The sequence below is a fragment of the Lissotriton helveticus genome, chromosome 3_1 (assembly GCF_964261635.1).
Source record: "Lissotriton helveticus chromosome 3_1, aLisHel1.1, whole genome shotgun sequence".
In the NCBI taxonomy this organism is placed as follows: Eukaryota; Metazoa; Chordata; class Amphibia; order Caudata; family Salamandridae; genus Lissotriton; species Lissotriton helveticus.
This window is the reverse complement of record NC_136061.1, coordinates 2,099,360,696-2,099,379,548: the sequence shown is the minus strand read 5'-3', so window position 1 is coordinate 2,099,379,548 and position 18,853 is coordinate 2,099,360,696. Positions and strand designations below refer to the sequence as shown.

At 44.5% G+C, this 18,853-nt stretch overlaps 1 protein-coding gene across 2 annotated transcripts in view; it reads left to right on the top strand.

Annotated features, from left to right (window-relative positions):
- The window catches only part of MAN2A2 (mannosidase alpha class 2A member 2), a 709,606-nt gene that overhangs the window by 190,537 nt on the left and 500,216 nt on the right, over nt 1–18,853 (top strand). For both annotated transcript variants that reach the window (XM_078683269.1, XM_078683268.1), the window contains one exon: nt 16,882–17,055. In XM_078683269.1, the coding sequence (XP_078539395.1) occupies nt 16,882–17,055 (174 nt within the window). The remainder of the gene's footprint in view (nt 1–16,881; nt 17,056–18,853) is intronic.

Below are 18,853 nucleotides of genomic sequence, written 5' to 3'. Positions count from 1 at the left end.
CGGAAAAGCCCAGGGTGGCCTCATTGAGTTTTGGGCAGCGAAAAGGCAAATGAGGAAAAAAAAACACTGGCAAAACCAATAAATATTTTCAGGTCGGTTAACTACAGTATTTCTAGGTTGGATACCCAAAGCTTAGAAATGGCAAACCTTTCCTAGGAGACGAATCCTCCTCCCCTCCCTCAACTTTAACTGCATCCACTTTACCCTTTAAATTACACCGACAACGTACTTTGGGGCCTTAAAAGGTCGCAGTTTATTCAAACATAACATAGTTGTACATTTCGCAATCTTAATGGTTATTCATAAACATCCATGCTATCACATACTTTCATTGTCTTTGCAATTATCTTTGTACATTCCTTGTCGTTATGCGCTCTCACACAGTCTATTTGCGGGGGCCCCTATCGCCAGGGCCTCTGTGTCTGCGGTTTCAGGCTTCAACTTGCAACCGAATTTGGTGGGTGTCCGTCAGGACCTGCCAGGGCTTCAAGTGGCGTTCCGCTTACCCTGGACCCCTTGTTGGCCCCTTGCCTGCTCCACAGGTCCCCTGCATCGTGGCATCCCAAGGACCCTGTGTAAGCATTTCATCTATTCTGCCTGAGGCAGCGTCCTGACATTTCGCTCCCTCAGTATTTCTGCTGTGAGGCATCCCAAGGACCCTGTGGGAGCATCAGACCTACTCTGTCTGTGGCTGTGTGCCGTCCTTAGCTCACTCAGTGCCCATGTCATGTGGCATCCCAAGTACACTGTGTGAGCCTTCCATCTATTTATTTATTTAAGTAGCTTATACAGCGCGCAGCTACCCCCGGAGGGGTGTCCCGGCGCTAAAAACAGAACCTCAGGGAGAGAGGGGTGGGACCGGTTTCTGACAAGACAGGGATCATAGTCTGGAAAACAGCCAGGTTTTTAATTTAGCACGGAAGATGGATTCAGACGGGCTAAACCTGAGGTCGAGAGGGAGGCAGTTCCATAGTTTGGCAGTGATTACGCTGAACCCTCTGCCGCCCATTCTGGAACGTGGAAAGCGAGGTGTAATCAAAAGGCGTAAGTTGTTAGATCTCAGTGATCTGACAGATTGAGAAATTGACACTCGCTTTTTCAAGTAGCCAGGTCCGAGGTCGTTGATGGCTCGAAAGGCGAGGGTGAGGATCTTAAATTGAATGCGGCTTGCAATGGGAAGCCAATGGAGTTCTTTACGATAGGCGGCAACCGACAGTAAGAAATATTTCCGATCAGTCTGGCTGCCGCATTCTGGACGATCTGAAGCCGATCGATCAGATATTGAGGAGCACCGGCATATAAGCTGCTGGCGTAGTCTAGGTGAGAAGTGATGAGGGCCTGAGTGATTGTTCGGCGGGCGTCCAAGGGAAGATAAGGAAGGATCTTCTTAATCATGCGCAGCTTCGCGAAGCAGGCAGAGGTGACCTTGTTGACTTGTGCTTTGCAAGAGAGTGAGTTATCGAACTGGAAGCCCAGGTTACGTGCTGATTGGACAGGGGTGGGCGCAGGGTCAAGTGCTGTGGGCCACCACAGGCTGGGAGAGATAGGTGTTTTTTGGTTAAAAAACAGGACTTCTGTCTTGTCAGCATTCAGTCTAAGGTGATTGTTGGTCATCCAGTCACAGATGTTGTTCAGACATTGGCGGAAGTTGGCAAAGGTGGAGTCTGAGTGGTCTCTAAAGGAAAATATCAGCTGAGTGTCATCAGCGTAAGAGACCACTCTGACTCCACAGGACTCCACCACTGGGGCCAGGGGTGCGAGATAAACGTTAAAAAACAGAGGGCTCAGGGCAGAGCCCTGAGGAACACCACATAGCAGGGGTTTACCCTCTGACTTGAAAGGCCTAAGCACCACCTTCTGAGTTCTACCAGTGAGGAAGGATTCGATCCAGGCGAGAGCGGAGCCACCGATTCCGACCTGCTTTAAACGGTTTAGTAGGATTTTGTGAGAGACCGTATCAAAAGCGGCGGATAGGTCGAGGAGGACCAGCATGGCCTCCTCGCCCCTATCCACGCACTCACGGATAGTCTCAGCCACTTCCAGGAGAGCAGTTTCAGTGCTGAAACCTGCCCTGAATCCGGATTGGGAGTCGTGCAGCAGGGAGTTATCTTCCAGATACTCTGTTAGTTGCAGCTGCATGGCTTTTTCCAAAATTTTTGCGGGTTTGGGGAGAAGGGAGATGGGGCGATAATTGGAAAATTTAGTAGGATCGGCGTCCGGTTTTTTCAGAATGGGGACTAGCAGGGCTTCTTTCCACGTAGTTGGGAAGATGCCATGATGGAGGGAGGCATTCCAGATAGAAAGAAAAGGGTTGGCCAGTGAGAGGGCTAGGTCACCCATGGTCTTGGCAGGAATTAGGTCGGAGGGGGAACCAGATCTGCATTGGGTGAATAGCCTGAGTGCGGACTCAAGAGACGGATTCCGGGGCAATCACAAGGGGGATCAGGGGGGGTACCTCAGGGAATGAGGTACAAATTTTTTCTATTTTTCCAAGGAAGTAGTCCGAGAGACCATCGCATAGTGCCTGGCTGGAGGGATTCTGCGTGGCCCTAGCGGGGGGGGTTTACAAATTCTTTGACAATGTTAAAAAGGGTTTTTGAGGAGTTTTTGCGTTGGAGATTTGTAATGAGAAGAAGTCTCTCATGGTGGCTTTTTTTTGTTTAAGAAATTTTTTCAGAGCAGTTTTGTAAATAGCTTTGGAATCAGGGTCGTAGTTCTGCCGCCACTTGCGTTCAAGTAGTTTGCATCGGCTTTTTTCCTCACGGAGGGTTGTAGAGAACCAAGGGGCAGAGGGGCGGGTTCTAGCAGAGGAGATAGGTTTGAGGGGGGCAATGGAGTCGATGGCAAGGAGCAATGCAGAGTTGAGTCTAGAAACGTTTCCATCAATGTCACTGGATAGAGGGTCTAGCTGAAAGTTGAATAGGGGGTCTAAGGTAGCACAGGTAACTTTGTGCCATTTTCTCCCTAGCTCTTTCCTGAGGACAGTAGGGGCAGGTCTTGAACTTAGCTCTAGGTTGAAAGGGACAAGATGATGATCAGACCAGGTGAGCTGGAGGGAGGGAAAGACTGTGATATTAGAAAAATTAGCAAAGATAAGATCCAGGGTGTGCCCAGCTGTGTGTGTAGGGCCCTTAACTAATTGTAGTAAGTTCAGGCTCTGCATTGTTTCTAGCAGGTTGTTAGGTTTTGAGCAGAGAGGGTTGTCCACGTGGAGGTTGAAATCTCCTAGTACCAAAAAATGTTGGTGTTTGAGGGAGAGATCCGCCAACAGGTGGGTGAGTGCCGTTAAAGAGAGAGTTGAGGCAGTAGGAGGGTTGTAGACTAATGTGCCCTCCAAAACTACTGCAGCGGTATCAGAGATAGTGAAGTGCAAAGCTTCAATCATCCCGATATTCGTTAATTTGGTAATAGACAGATTGAGGTGGGATTTTAGGATGATGGCAAGACCACCTCCTGGTTTGCCCCCTTCACGATTGATGCCCTTTAAGAGGTAACCCGGAGGGGTAGCAAGATGGATATCGGGAGAGGAGGTATCTGTGAGCCAAGACTCGGTGAGGAACAGGATATCCCAGGCGTCAGAGATTATTGACGTCCATATCTCGTTGGCGTGGCGGGGCAATGAACGGCAGTTAATCAGACCTGCTTTTAGCTTCAGGGGGTGGGACAGGCGTTTTGGCAGGCTGAGGCAGGGAGCAGGGCGAAGGCTCCAAGGTGGGAGCGTAAAATTACATTGAGGGCAGTTAAAAGAGGCATCCTCCAGGTGATCGGGGCTACAGCGTGTGGTGGAAGGACAAGTAGTGGGTTTTAGAAGGAGAAGCTGGGATCTGGTCCAGCACGTGCGACCAGAGACAGCCGGGGAGGCAGGGGGGCTGGCCCTAGGCACGGGCCAGGCACGGCCTTCGGCGCGCAAACGGCGCTCCCGCTGCGCTCGTCCGCTGCGCTTGCGTGGGAAGCACATTTAGGGAGAGGGGGGTGGGCGTGGCCTAACGGGTGGGCGTGGCCTCGCGCTAGCAGCGATGGCGGCCGTGAGATCTTTCCCAGGGAACAGCGCTAGATCCGCTGTTTGTGGGGTGCCTGCTAGGCGGTGAACACAGAGAAGAGCTCTGGGTAAGATGCAGAAGTTTTAAAAAATGAATCAAACACAAAATAAACAGTTTTAAAAAACGAGTCACACCACCTCCGGCTTCCGCCTCAGAGGTCTACAGTTTCAATGCACGCGCTATCAGTCAGCGCTATTCATAGGCTCGGGGGGTGGGCGTGGCCTAACGGGTGGGCGTGGCCTCGCGCTAGCAGCGATGGCGGCCGTGAGATCTTTCCCAGGGAACAGCGCTAGATCCGCTGTTTGTGGGGTACCTGCTAGGCGGTGAACACAGAGAAGAGCTCTGGGTAAGATGCAGAAGTTTTAAAAAATGAATCAAACACAAAATAAACAGTTTTAAAAAACGAGTCACACCACCTCCGGCTTCCGCCTCAGAGGTCTACAGTTTCAATGCACGCGCTATCAGTCAGCGCTATTCATAGGCTCGGGGGGTGGGCATGGCCTAACGGGTGGGCGTGGCCTCGCGCTAGCAGCGATGGCGGCCGTGAGATCTTTCCCAGGGAACAGCGCTAGATCCGCTGTTTGTGGGGTGCCTGCTAGGCGGTGAACACAGAGAAGAGCTCTGGGTAAGATGCAGAAGTTTTAAAAAATGAATCAAACACAAAATAAACAGTTTTAAAAAACGAGTCACACCACCTCCGGCTTCCGCCTCAGAGGTCTACAGTTTCAATGCACGCGCTATCAGTCAGCGCTATTCATAGGCTCGGGGGGTGGGCGTGGCCTAACGGGTGGGCGTGGCCTCGCGCTAGCAGCGATGGCGGCCGTGAGATCTTTCCCAGGGAACAGCGCTAGATCCGCTGTTTGTGGGGTGCCTGCTAGGCGGTGAACACAGAGAAGAGCTCTGGGTAAGATGCAGAAGTTTTAAAAAATGAATCAAACACAAAATAAACAGTTTTAAAAAACGAGTCATCTATCTCTAGTAATTGTTCTCTCTTTTATATATCTTTTCTGGGTTTCTTCCACTTTACCTCTACCCTCGTGGCTGCGACTCCCATGTCCTTTCGGTGTGGGTGGGTGGGATTCACTTCGTTCTTTGGGGGGGGGGGGTTTATGTGAATAATCCGGGCACTGTGCCCTTATTTAAACCACCCAACCCCTCACCAGCTCGTCCCCAGATTGGGGGTGCTGTGGCCTACCCTGGGGCGACCAATCCTGGCTGCCCCTTTTTCATGGGCTTTGCAACAGGGGGACAGGGCTTCCCACCTCCAGGTTCTGTTTGTCCCAGTCCCCCATCGGTTCCGGCTTTGCCTTCCCCGACCCGGGCTTCTACCCCTCCCAGGAGACAAGAAATCATCCCCCCTCCCTCAACTTTAATTGCATCCATTTTACACTTTAAATGATACCACTGACAACATGCTTTGGTGCTTTAAAAGATAACAGTTTATTCAAACATAACATGGTTGTACATTTCGCAATTTTAATGGTCATTCATAAACATCCATGTTATCACATAGTTTTATTGTCTTTGCAATTATCTTTGTACATTTCTTGTTGTTATTCAAACTCAGTCTATTTGGGGGGGCCATTCGCCCGGGCCTCTGTAGCTGCAGTTCTAGGCTTCAACTTACTACCGAATTTGGGGGGTGCCTGTCAGGACCTGCCTGGGCTTTAAGTGCCGTTCTGCTTGCCCTGGACCCCTTGTTGGCCCGTCACCTTGTTATCAGGCCCCCTGCTGTGTGGCATCCCAAGGACCCAGTGTGAGCATTTCATCTATTCTGCCACATTTCGCTCCCTCAGTTCCCCTGCCATGAGGTATCCCAACGGCCCTGCGGGAGCATCACATCTACTCTGTCTGCAGTTCCAGACTTCAACTTGCTACCGAATTTGGTGGGTGCCTGTCAGGACCTGCCCGGGCTGCAAGTGCCGTACCGCTTGCCCTGGATCCCTTGTTGACCGCTCGCTTGCTCATCATGCCCCCTGCTGTGTGGCATCCCAAGGACCCTGTGTGAGCATTTAATCTATTCTGCCACATTTCGCTCCTTCAGTGCCCCTGCCGTGAGGTGACACTGTGTGAGCTTTCTATCTATCTCTAGTAATGTTTCTCTCTTTTGTGTATCTTTCCTGGGTTTCTTCCGCCGCGCTATCTACGGTTTCACGATCGCTGGGAGTTCCCCCTTCTCTCCTTCCTTCTTTATGAGAAACCCATTTGCTCTAGCACCCCCACGATGTTTAGCAGGAATATATCCATCCCCACCCCGTCGGGCGCACCCCCTCCTCCAGGTGATAACCAGGGAATATCAGGTTGATGAAACTGTGTCTTACTAAGCCCCAGCCATTGACCCTACATATTTTTGCTGTGGTGATATTCAGTTTATAACACAGGAAAATTTACGTAGGGTCAGAGGCCGAGGTTTGAAGACTTGACAGGATATGTAGCCCCAAGCAATACATAACACAAGAAATATCCTAAAGTCTAGAGAAGGGAAGAAGTGTTGTCATGGACTAGGACTAGAAAAATGTGTATAAAAATATACAAAATTTGTATGGATTCCCATCACTCACCATTCCAGGTGACATGCTTCATCATCTGGGTCTCCTTTAACAGGGCTGCAACTCCACCCTAGTGATGGAGGAGCCCAAGGATGTTTTACATTTTGGTAAACCAGATGTGAGCAGGTGTAAACAGAAAGTGTATGGGAAAAGTGCAGTGCTGTGAGTAAAATGAAATGTAAAATTGAGGCGTAGTAAGACCCATCAATTTATTATTGTCTACTACGTTCAACAGTGCAGAAAAAGACAGGTTAACCAGATAGCTGTCTAAATTTATTCAATTGGTCGACATGTTTCACCGAAATAGGCAAAAATTCACCTAACGCTTTCCTCAGGACCTCGTATATAATATTGATGCTACTGCAACATAAAGTGATAATATATTTGTGAGTGAAAAAGTAACACTAAAGGATACACTGTGAAGAGAGATATCTCACTGGTCTATTTCTCACAGTTTCCGCTTCTGGTATCTGTTAAGAAATCTGTAAGAGATACAAAGAAGACCACAAGAGTCTAAGAACATGATAACACAATCCCTTCTCAATAGTCTATACATTACATAATTAGTATATTAGCATTGTCCATTCAAATTGGACTGTACTCCATCTCCCCTTACCTCAACAGTATGGAGAAAACACCTCACCCCACCTGGCAACAGCTCAGGATAAAGGAGGCACCGCTCTATAGGGGAAACAATACACCAATATGTTCATTTCTGAGGTGACTTATTACCCCTCTTACATGCTGTTAAAATCTCTAAAATGTGTGACAACAAAAGTAACCATACACCCATACACAACTCATGCTGCTTACTATATGCAATTCATAGCGATCTCTGTCTGGCTATTCACTAGAAAGTATTAATCCCAAAGATGACAAACCCACCCCTTTGATGTTGGGCGGGGTGATAGGGAATATGTTATTATTCTCATGGTGACAGCCTTTTGTTATAAGGAGCAAACCTATATATAACTAGCCATCCAGTGCTCTTTCTCCTCCTAATAATTACTAGAGCGTGAAATATATCTAGATACAGTCTCACCAGAATGTATACGATACGTTAATCAAGCACTGTCATTATCAAACAAGTAGGGGCTGCTACTACGAAAGTGATTTAGTAGTCATGTTAGTCTAGATGAATTCTCGTGTGTCCCAAACCAAGCAACTATCGCAAGAATCATCGCAGAATTATGCCGGGGTCTTACCTGGCCGTCGGTACCTCTGGCGGTCAACAAAGCCGTCAGGTTGGTACCGATGCCGGCAAAACACGGGATATATATAAAGCGTCTCTGCTTGTTACCGGAAACACTGCTGCCTCCGTTGCCGATATCGCGAGAATGCGTACAATGACGCGTATAGGCATACGCGGGAGCCCGATTGAATCATGGGAAGTGTGGTTTGTAAAATGTACGTGTATTCAGATTGTGCCCGTGTGCGCACCAAACTTTATTAGTCGTATTAATGTGACATTTTGACATCGGCTAGCGCTTGCAGATGTATGGATTTAAGTAAGGGATAGAAATTGGTAAAATGAAGAATTTGACAATCCAAAACAGAACAAAACGTTTTGCTGGGTTTAAGGAAATGGTAGCAATATACCAATCGTGAAGTAATGTTGACGATGCAGTAGGCAGATATCAATGCCAATGCGCAGAGAGGTTGGTGTTGTAAATAGCGCAATGTCGAAACTTGGAGGAAAGACCCCTATTTCACTACTCAGCATGATTTGATGGAAAGCGTCTATCAATAGTGGATCATTATCACAAGAACTCTGCTGTATTGCACTACCCCATCGCTAATCGATTCTCCCATTTACCTATAACGCGGACCAGGGAATGCAATCGTTGAGTCCATGGGTATCTGTCTTGAGTTTGAACACCCACCGTTGTTCTCTAAGTAACAGAAATTTAGATATATCGGCGATGTGTTCCGGAATAAAGGGTTTCTCAAGAATTGTCCAGGTCATGTCTTCCTCATCGCCCTATCCCCTTGATCTGGTCAGTTCCCAAACCTAGCCCTGCAGCTGTGGTGGCTGCCCCAATTGGAAAAGAGTGGGACCCGAATGCCCTAGCCGGAATTCCTACCTTATCTAGCACCTTCCTCATCACTGCTATGAATTGGAACTAGCTCAAGTACGACCCATTCCCCTGCGTTAGCAGCGGCTCCCGTTTGTGTTTCCCTGGTTGCATGTACCTTTGAACTAAGCACATTGGACAGCATGACTTGTCGTTGATGAAATTTATCCTGGTCCACTTCCCTCTGCCTGCCTGGCTGTTTATGAACGCCGTAGGAGGATATTTACGCGTCCCTCCTTTAGGTTTACGTAGGCTCTGCATATGCAGGCTACTCCTGGGTTGTCTATAGTGGGGGCCACCAACTAGCTGAGCCTGTATGCCCCAAAGAACGCCAGCCCAAACGCTGACCCTATCATTTGCTGTAGCATTCCAAAGTGAATGGGCTGCCTACTACCCCTCTTAGTTTGTGGCAATCTGCCCCATCCTCTCAATGCCGTTCTACATTGGAAATACTTTGTCGGATCCTCCCTGCTGCCATCTTCGTGTAGTATGCTGCGGTTTTAAGGTGGGCCTGGGCCCAGGATTTCATTTTTCCTGTCAAGAATGGCCATTATATGAAGCTTAAGACCTCTTCTTGTCCTGCCAGCTGGCCCGTGACCCCTGTTATGTTGGCAAATGTCACCCAGCACTTATGGTATTGATGCTCTGTCTTAAGGGCCAGTGCATTGTCCAGCATCATCTTTAACCCTGGTCCACCCATGCCTCATTCGGCTCTGGGGTCATCTCTCAGTCCGCGTCCGGGGCGAGCTCTCGGAATCTGCTCCACTGAAAATGAGAAATGGCATACGCAATTGAGTTGTCTACCCCTGGGATGTGTCGTGCCCTAAGCGCAATGTTTACTTTTGACTGGCAGTCAACTAATTTCCACTGCAGATTGACCACTGCCGGACATTTTGCTGTTCATGTGTTAATTGCCTGCACTACTGCATGTCAGACCATAGAATTATCTGTATGTTGGCCAGCCGTTGGGACCAAATGTAAAGTGCTACCACAATGGAGAATAACTCCAGTAGGGAGATGTTGGCGGTGACCCCTGCCTTTTGCCAGCTTGCCGGCCAAACCCCTGCCGTCCATGTTTTACCTAGGATGGCCCGATTCCGTAACCTCTGGCGAGTCCGTGTAAAGCTCAGGTTGGTTAGCCTGCACCCATGGCTCACATCACATGAGGGTGCCGTTGAAATTGGTCAGGAAATTGGTTTCTGTGTCATGCCCCTAGTCATCCAGGCTATGCGTCTGCCGAAGGCGCACCCCACGGGGACTACTCGTGTGGCGAAATTCAATTTCCCCAGCAGCTTTTGCACTTCGCCTAGGGTAGCTTTTTTCTGTTGCCCCAACCTGCCAATGATCTGCCTTAGCTCCGCCACATTCTCGGGCGACAGTTTGCATGTCCCGACCACCGAGTCTTGCTCTATCCCTAGGAAGGACACTTTCCCTCTGTCTTGTCCTGAGCTGCAACCCTGGCTTTGCAATAGCACGGCTTGCGTGCTTGGAACACAATTCTTTTTCGTATTTACAGTATTTTGTCAGCCATTGTCTGTCTGACCTCTGCCTTGCTACAGAGTGAACGAGGCTGCTACCAAAGAGCAACTCTAGAAGTAGGCGAAATCAACATATTTCGGTTCCCTACAAGACTGAAGCTGGAGAACCAGGTTCGGGTCTGGCGGAAGGTTCAAGCATCCTGTGATTCTGGGCAAATCACTTAGTCTCCTTGTGCCGAAAAAAGCAAGCATTTGCAATGCAATAGGTCTCACATTACTGAAAGTTTGAGCTATTGGCGTTGCATTGTTATTTGCAACACCAACTTTCAGTAATACGATACCTATTACATTGCAAATGCTTGTTAATATGGGGCTCTCGTAGGCTGGCCCACCATCATAAGATAGCCTCTAGCTTTGCACAGTTCTCAAGCAACCCTTAAATATTTCCTGAGGTGGTTTTCAGGATTTAACAATTACAAATGTGGATTAATAGTTCTAGTTCGTTCGGTGTGGTAGTGGTGTAGTTTACAAACACAATTTGTCAAGGACAGTTGTAAGGAAATTAACTGCTTGAAGCAAGCTATAATGAAGAATTTGAATATATTGTCGCTACTTAACAAGGTTACACACTGGCTGAATAATAATAGGCCTTTACCATCATACTATGTAAGTAAAATCCTGACAGTACGAAGAGTACCTTGGGTTGGCCACGAGAAAAAGAGAGTTCAAGGTGACTGTGTTATTATTAATTTCAATGACCCTCGCACAGTGGATTATATTTGTTCCTGGGTTAATGAGGGATATACCGAGGGCATTGAGACAAGGCACCTTTCATACTTCTACCCGCCAAGAGGAAATCCCAGACAACAATGCTATGATGATTATGATTGTGGTTTAGACGAAGGGTGGACCCAGGTAGGACAGAGAAACAACTGGGGAGAATGGGGGAGAAATAACCATAGGCAAAATAATAATAACAATCATTGGAATTTTCAAAGACCCCATTTAGCAAGGGATCCAACTTGGGGGTTCTCTACATCCAATAGATTCGATGCCTTCAATACTTTGGATATGGTAGACTGACTCCCATTACCACTCGAATTTCAAAATAACCCATTAGATGCCAGTGTTAGGGACAAAAATATCAACGAAGCTCAGGCAGGAAGCATACAAATAGATGAGATAAATGCCACACCAGTACAAGGATTGGTCAATGCATTGGGTGTGTTGGGGCAATTAGTGCTCTACGGAAAAGAAGAATGTGCCACACCCCATGATTTGGGAATACATGAAGGTAGTGAATACCCAAAGGAGCATAATAAGGAGTTTAAGATCATAAGCTGGAATGTTGCTGGATTACAGCAAAGGGTCTCCGATCCTGAATGGTTAAAGGTTATTTCCGAAAAGGATATAATACTATTCCAGGAAACTTGGGCGACAACAGCGGTGCATATAGAGGGTTTCCACTGCTATTGTATCAATGCCAGAAAGCCTGTCTTTGGCCGCCCAATTGGAGGTCTACTGACAGGGTTTAAGATAAGCATAGGAGGATCTTTAAAATTGATTCATTCAAATAATCCAAATATCCAAATAATTGAGTATACTCGAAGGGTACCATACTATCTTATTAACTTTTACAATAACGATTTTAGCTCTACTCCGAATAGGAATTTTATTGAACTTTTCGGAGAACTATCTAAAATAGAGGAAAAGCTCCATTATCAAATAAGCACCAGGACAATATTGGCAGGAGATTTTAATGCCAAGTTTATAACATCAAAAACGAACAATGTACAAATAGATAGGGCATACAAACGGGGCAAAGAACTAGAATGCTTCCTTAATGAACACATCCTAATAGATATAATGGATGTTGACAAAAAGGAGCCACTTATCTATATTCCAACCTTTAGAGGAAGAGATTCTTCTAGTACAGTGGATTATATTTTCATGTCCTCTGACCTAATAGATAGAGTTAATAAGGTTGGCATCCTTGAAACTGCCTTTGGGGACCATAACGCTTTAGAGGTCAACATTGGCTTAGGCCCCACGAATGCCCTTGTTCGATCCCTGGGGGCAAGGGATATTACGGTTTCAACTAACAAATTGAGGTTAAAATGGCGGGGGGTAAATAGTAAACAAGTAACGGACACTATCACAAGCAACCATGGTCCGTTACTTGAATCATGTTCTCTGGATGATGGGAACTATTGCAGAATAGTAAAAGACTTTTCTAAACTCTGCATTACTATTAAATCCCTCTTAAGTGTCCCTATCAAACAAACCGCCCCTGAGCCAAGGTGGTTCGATCGTCACTGCTCGGCAGCAAATAAAGCTCTTCGTAGAGCTTTAAACTGTAAACCGAGAAGTAAAACAGATGTGAGGACCGCTAGACTAAATTATAAAACAGCTACAAGCTCAAGGAAGGCTGCTCTACTAACTGAGCAATGGGAGGCACTAACAACTGCTGCCACCCTGGGGAGCAGCACCACCTTTTGGCCTGCCGTTAAAAAGATGCGGGATATGGGTAAGCAATTAACCCCGATCAGTTGTACCATAGCAAGTGAGCAATGGGAATTGCATTTTTCTAAAATATATGCCAGCCCTGGCGTGGTTTTAGAGGATTATACCCCAGGAACAGTGGAATCCCTAGAAATCACTGTGGGGGAAGTCATCGTGGCCATAAATCAGAGCCTTGGAAACAAGGCACCTGGGCCCGACGGCTTCCCAATAGACATAATTAAGCACAACCCAGAACTCTGGGGAAATATTTTTGTCAACCTTTTTAATAGTCTACCGTTTGCCCCAATACCCGCAACTTGGTCCACGAGCATAATAGTGCCTATTTATAAAAAGGGCGAAAGATCTGAGCCCGCAAATTATAGGCCTATTTCGCTCTTGGACAATACTTTAAAGATCCTGGGTAGGGTACTCTATAATAGAGTTAATGACTGGGCTGAGGAAATGGGGGTACTTGACCGTTGCCAAATGGGTTTTAGACGCAAGGTGGGAACCATCGAACAATGTTTAAATTTAAACCTTTTAATTAGCAAATATAATATTGCTAAGGCGTCTCCCATTTACTTGGCGTTTATGGACTTATCGTCCGCATTTGACCTGGTAAACAGGTCGAAATTGTGGTCGATTCTATTGTCGTATGGCCTGGACCCCCCCCTGGTACACTTCCTTGCCTATTTACACAAAGATACAAAGGCACAAGTACGGATTGACATGGAGGGTACACTCTCTGGTCCAATTAATGTAGAGAGGGGGGTGAGACAGGGGTGCGTTTTAGCACCCCTACTATTTATTATCTACATAAATGGCCTGAGAGACTCCTTAAAAAAGGCTACCCAAGATGTCCCTAAAATTAAAGGTCAGCAACTACCGTGCCTTTTATACGCGGATGACGCTGTGCTTATGGGATTAACACCCAACGCCCTACGGGCACTAGTCAGGGATTTTGCAGCATATATGGGGAATTTGGATTTAAAAGTAAATTTTAAAAAATCATTCATCATGTCCTGTGGGCCGGGTGCTAAGCAATTAAATTCTATCACGATAGGAGCTGACAAGCTGCTCCTAACTAAAACATTCCCATATTTAGGTATGGTCTTTGCTGCGAACGGCCTGTGGAGTGGGCATATTGCCCACGCCACAGGCAAGTTCTCAAAGGCCATAAACTCTATTTTATCTCTCCCCAAACCGAGGAAAGTTGGAGCAACTAAAGCAATTTTAAAGATTTATAGGCTCCAATGCATCCCAGTGGCAACTTATGGTGCCGAAATTTGGGGGTCGGTAAAAACCCCCTCAATACAAAGAGAAGAAAATCGGCTCTGTAGGAAGCTACTGGGGGCTCCGATTTCATCGTCAGGGTTTATCTGTCACTCGGAGCTGAATGCACCCTATATTAGTGACTTTATTGCAGCCAGGCCTGCATTATTTTGGCTAGCTATCTGGGTAAACGAATATGCTAGCCTAACACATGACATTTTGAGGGAATGTCTGGTTTGTGATAAATGGAATAAGATCCCATGGTTCCGTGGCATACAAGAGAGTCTGTCTAGTATAGACAGGGGCAACCTCTTTGAAAACCCATCTTGTATACAGAGGGCAGACAAAAAATTAGTCCAACTTGAACTGTATGCCAGTTACAGGGAAAAAAGATTGTCAGAAGAGATAAAGAAACAAACTGTTGTGTCCTATATTAACAATGGTCTATTAACCCAGCAGCTTCCGTTGTATTTGACTCTACCAATGTGCTACTGGGAAAGATCTCTATTGTTCAGACTGAAAGCAGGAACGGTAAAATTTTTACTTTGTTTTCCTCTGGGACACACTGTAGTTGACAAGACTCCGTGTCCCTGTGACGGAACCAGCAAACAAAATGATGTACATTTCTTCTTCATGTGTAAGTTTTATATGAAATACATTAAATGGTTTTTAGCACCATATTTTAAAAAATGTAGACCCATTTCCCTGAACCAGTCTTATTTGATGCTTTTAAGACTGGAGGATGATGAACTCATATTTCGGACAAGCTGTTTTTTAAAGGTTATTTTTAATGTACGTAGAAGTATGGAATACCCATGAATTATTAATGTCTATTGTTTCTTTCTTGCACTTTTGAAATGCGTGACGTAGTAAATGCACTAATAATGTACCTTATAGTGTCTATTGCACCTATTGTAACTGAAATTGTAAATGCCAATTGTTTTAAAGTGTGCTTTTATGGATTTTTGAAATCCGAATAAAGATTTTTGAATTGAATTGAATTGATAATATTCCTTTATGATGTTCGGTTAAAAATAAAGTAAAAGTTTGCACATTCAGACACAATTGATCTGCTTCCTTGTCAAATACAAGTAGATTTCATGCACAATATTAAAAGAGCCGCTTCTCCTGTTTTTGTATGGAGCTCAATGTTGTATTTTAAGGCCTCGCTTTTCAAAATGAATATGAGCATTTTGTACTGTGTGACAGTGAAGCGCATAGACCATGTTCGAGCAACAAAGTTATTTGCAGACAGAAGTGGATCTCAGTAAGCAAATTCATTCCTTGTGCTAATGTAAAAAGGTTTACAACACCAAAAATATTCTCCAGTAACATTCATAATTGTTCTATATTTTTCTTATGCTTTTGTGCATTGCTGTGTGGGTTGCACTAAATACTAACCATGTCATAGGAAGCAGTCACAACTTTTTGTTGAGGTCCAGAAAAGAAACACATGGACCTTTGTAGAAAAAGACAGATTAGGGTGCCATTAGGTGCATATGCCAGATTGACCGTAAAGGCAGCAATAGCGGCACCCATACCAAGGAGGAGAGGGCAAAAAGTGTTGCTTTTCCAAAAGCGCCAAAAATTGTTGCAAGTTAAATTGAGTAAAAAGAGTTCAAGATTAATTACCTTAAGAAACTGCTTCTGAGACTACTTTGGCAATTTTCTATTTAGCATGTTCCTACTAATTCACAAAATAAACTAATTTTATATGGAGGCAAAATTAAGCAAGTTCAAGAGTTTGTGTCCATAAATTGCATTACCAAATGGAGAATCCTAGCTGATTGCTGTACTGATAGAACAATTAATAAATAAAATGTCTTCATATGGAATGGAAGATCCAAAACTGCCCTACAAATGTCATATAACATACAGATTAGGTAAAACCAAGTTCTTGATAAGATACTGCTTTCAGGAATATCTTTTCTCTTAATTTTTTGATATTACTAAATATATAATTGTTGATTTGAGAACTAACATTCTGAACTGTGCCTTTGCAGGCACACAAATCATTGCAGGATCTAATTAATCCCTGCAAATCTGTTATCAGTTTTTGTAGTTTTTGAGTGAATAAATAATAACCTTAAGGATAACAAGGTCCTTCTCTAGACATATTCCCTGTCTTTGCGTCTCCATAGAAGGGATTGGTGCTCATGACATCTCTGGCTAGTGCCACAGATGCAACTTTGACTTACTACTTCCTCCCCCACTACAGTACCATGTACCCCCTCCTATCTCATCCTAAATGGTACAGTCTGATAGCCAATTTATTATCTTTTTGTGCCTTTTTTTACCCTAGAATTTAGTGCAATTAATCTGTTTCCTCTTTCTGAATTTAGGCCTGATTTATATCTTTGCTGAGAGGGAATGATCTGCCCAACCGATTTAAATTTGGGCAGACCATAGTTTGACGATGGCGGCAACTACTCCGTCTCTGCTATGGTAAAACCCTTACGACGGCCCAAAGAAGTAAGAGCCAATGGAGGTTTGGCTGTATGTCCACCCGCATAATTTTGATTAGCAAACATACAGCTGATTTTCAATGCCTGTCACTGCCAGGAACAACCTGTGTCTGTAAGGGGTAAACTCACATGGCGAGGGGGACATTGTTTTTTTGGTTTTTTTCTTTTCAAACAGAAAATCCCAATAAAAATAAAAAGTTTAAAGTATGGCTCTGTCATGTTGACGGAGCTGTCTATCAAAATTGCCATGCATGGACAGGAATAGTCTAAACTGTGGTTCCTGATCGTGCTAGAAATGTCCGCTGGGCCAGCAGAAATGTGTTAATTTGGCAGGTGGGGGACGTCAGAGTCACAGAGTTAACATTGGGACCCAACTGAGACAAACTTCAAACTGCATAAGAATTTATCTCCTAAGTCTTTGATGTATCTGCTTATTGTTTTTTAAGCATCCAAACAGTAAATATTTGTGAGCTTAAAGTATTTGTTCATGTTCTCCTCAGGTGTCACTCCACGGTCAGGTTGGGCTGTAGATCCCTTTGGGCACAGCTCCACTATGCCCTACCTGCTCAAGCGCTCCAACTTAACCAACATGATTATCCAGAGAATTCATTACTCGATCAAGAAGCACTTTGCAGCTACGAAGACCCTGGAGTTCATGTGGAGGCAGTCGTGGGGTAAGGGACACTAGCCCATTGTAATTGTGTTGAAGGTTTACACCAGACCATTGAATTGATGAGACTTAAAGTGGACTTTCAGAGTATAAAAATACCAGTGGCCCTGATGTTGCTCTAACCCACTGGGGTGTCAATTTCCTTAATGAACAACAGTAATATTTAGATGGAATTCCAGTATAACAATAAATGTTACATTTGGTGGGGACTTATGCAGGTATAAATTTCACACCCGAGCTTTTCAAATTGCTTTTTTCTCCTCATATTATCGGTCAAATATATCAAAAATGCAAATCATTTTCACATTGACAGGCAATTTATCAGTTGCATTCAAAGATACGTTTTGTTATACCTAGCACCTCAAATGTTAAAGTCCATCATCCATACAAAACACATAATTATTAGTTATGTTTAAATGACACAACAACCTTGGTCATAATCAATATAGTAGTTATTGATTCTGATTCCAAGAATTTAACAGTTGTATCACATAGCTAATTTCATTGTCCCTTTAGACATGTGTTGGTTGTTTGACTTTCTTTTGAATTCATTAATTCCTGGTTGCTTTTCTGAATCACAGATTGACTAACACGAGTAATTTAAAAAAAACTGGCTATCCAATGCAACATTTAAATCTTCAAATCTTACTGAATTTCAGATGATCCAGCAGGTTTCTCCCGAATAGAAATAGTGTGGTCCAAGAAAAAGCACAAAGCCTTACAATGACTTACCTCTACAATTTTCTTCCTTGATTGATGACGTTGACCGAAATTGGGACCCATTCGCGTGAAAGTTACAGGCAAAAAAAAGCTAGAAGCTAAGAAAACCTATTTGGCCCAATCAATCTGAATTGCCCACACGTTCTAGGGGTTTGTGATTCATGTGAATTCTTTGTGAATTTAGATCACGCCAGGGGTTCTGTGTATTGAGAAATTCATAGATAACCAATAGGAATAGCAATCCATCTGAGGTAGGTATTTTTCATGGAACAAACAAGTACTTCCAACTTCCAGGTTATTGACACCTGCTCCTAAAATCAAGGGAACCTAATTAGAGTTCTGAACAAAGAGCTGGTCATAGTGATTTCCTCACTATAATTAGGCAAATGTCATGTGAGAATAGCATCTGGCGTATTAAGTATACATTTAATTATAAGTCAAAAATGAATCAACAGGACTGTTTTTTTCTGAACGAGGAACACACTTTTACTAAGTTGACATTGATTGTGGATGGTCACGATCTCAGAGTGAAGTTTCCTATTGATTTGTGTAATTTTCCCAAATTCAGATTTTAGTGTGTTAATTAGCCTAAACTGTCTTTAGAGATGTTCGAGCCCTTTTCAAGTCTTTGTTTTTTGTTTTCATCATTTTACAGAGAGCAACATGACAACTCCAAGCTAATTTGGTATCCTTCAAGAATTTAAGCAAAGTACATTCAAATTTGTAGCCATTTCTTTGCCTTTGTCAAGTGTTTCCTCTGTTAGTTTATATTGGATTAGAAGTTTATAAAGCGCCTGGTTACTCCAACGGAGTGTCCCCGCACTAAGAATTCTTCCTCCTCGTCAGTAAGCAAAAGAAACTCCACCAGCTGCAACACCGTTAAATGATCAGGGATATCCTGAAAAACCAAGATTTTTATTTTAGTTATTCTTTTTATTTTGAAAACAAGACATTCATCATCACCATGGTTACAGAATAATATCGTTTCACCTCTCCTAGTCACATTTTCTAGGATTCTTAACAATCTTATTTTACCCGCAAGATGCCACATCTTTTTCCCCCCTCAATCCATGTTTTCAGTT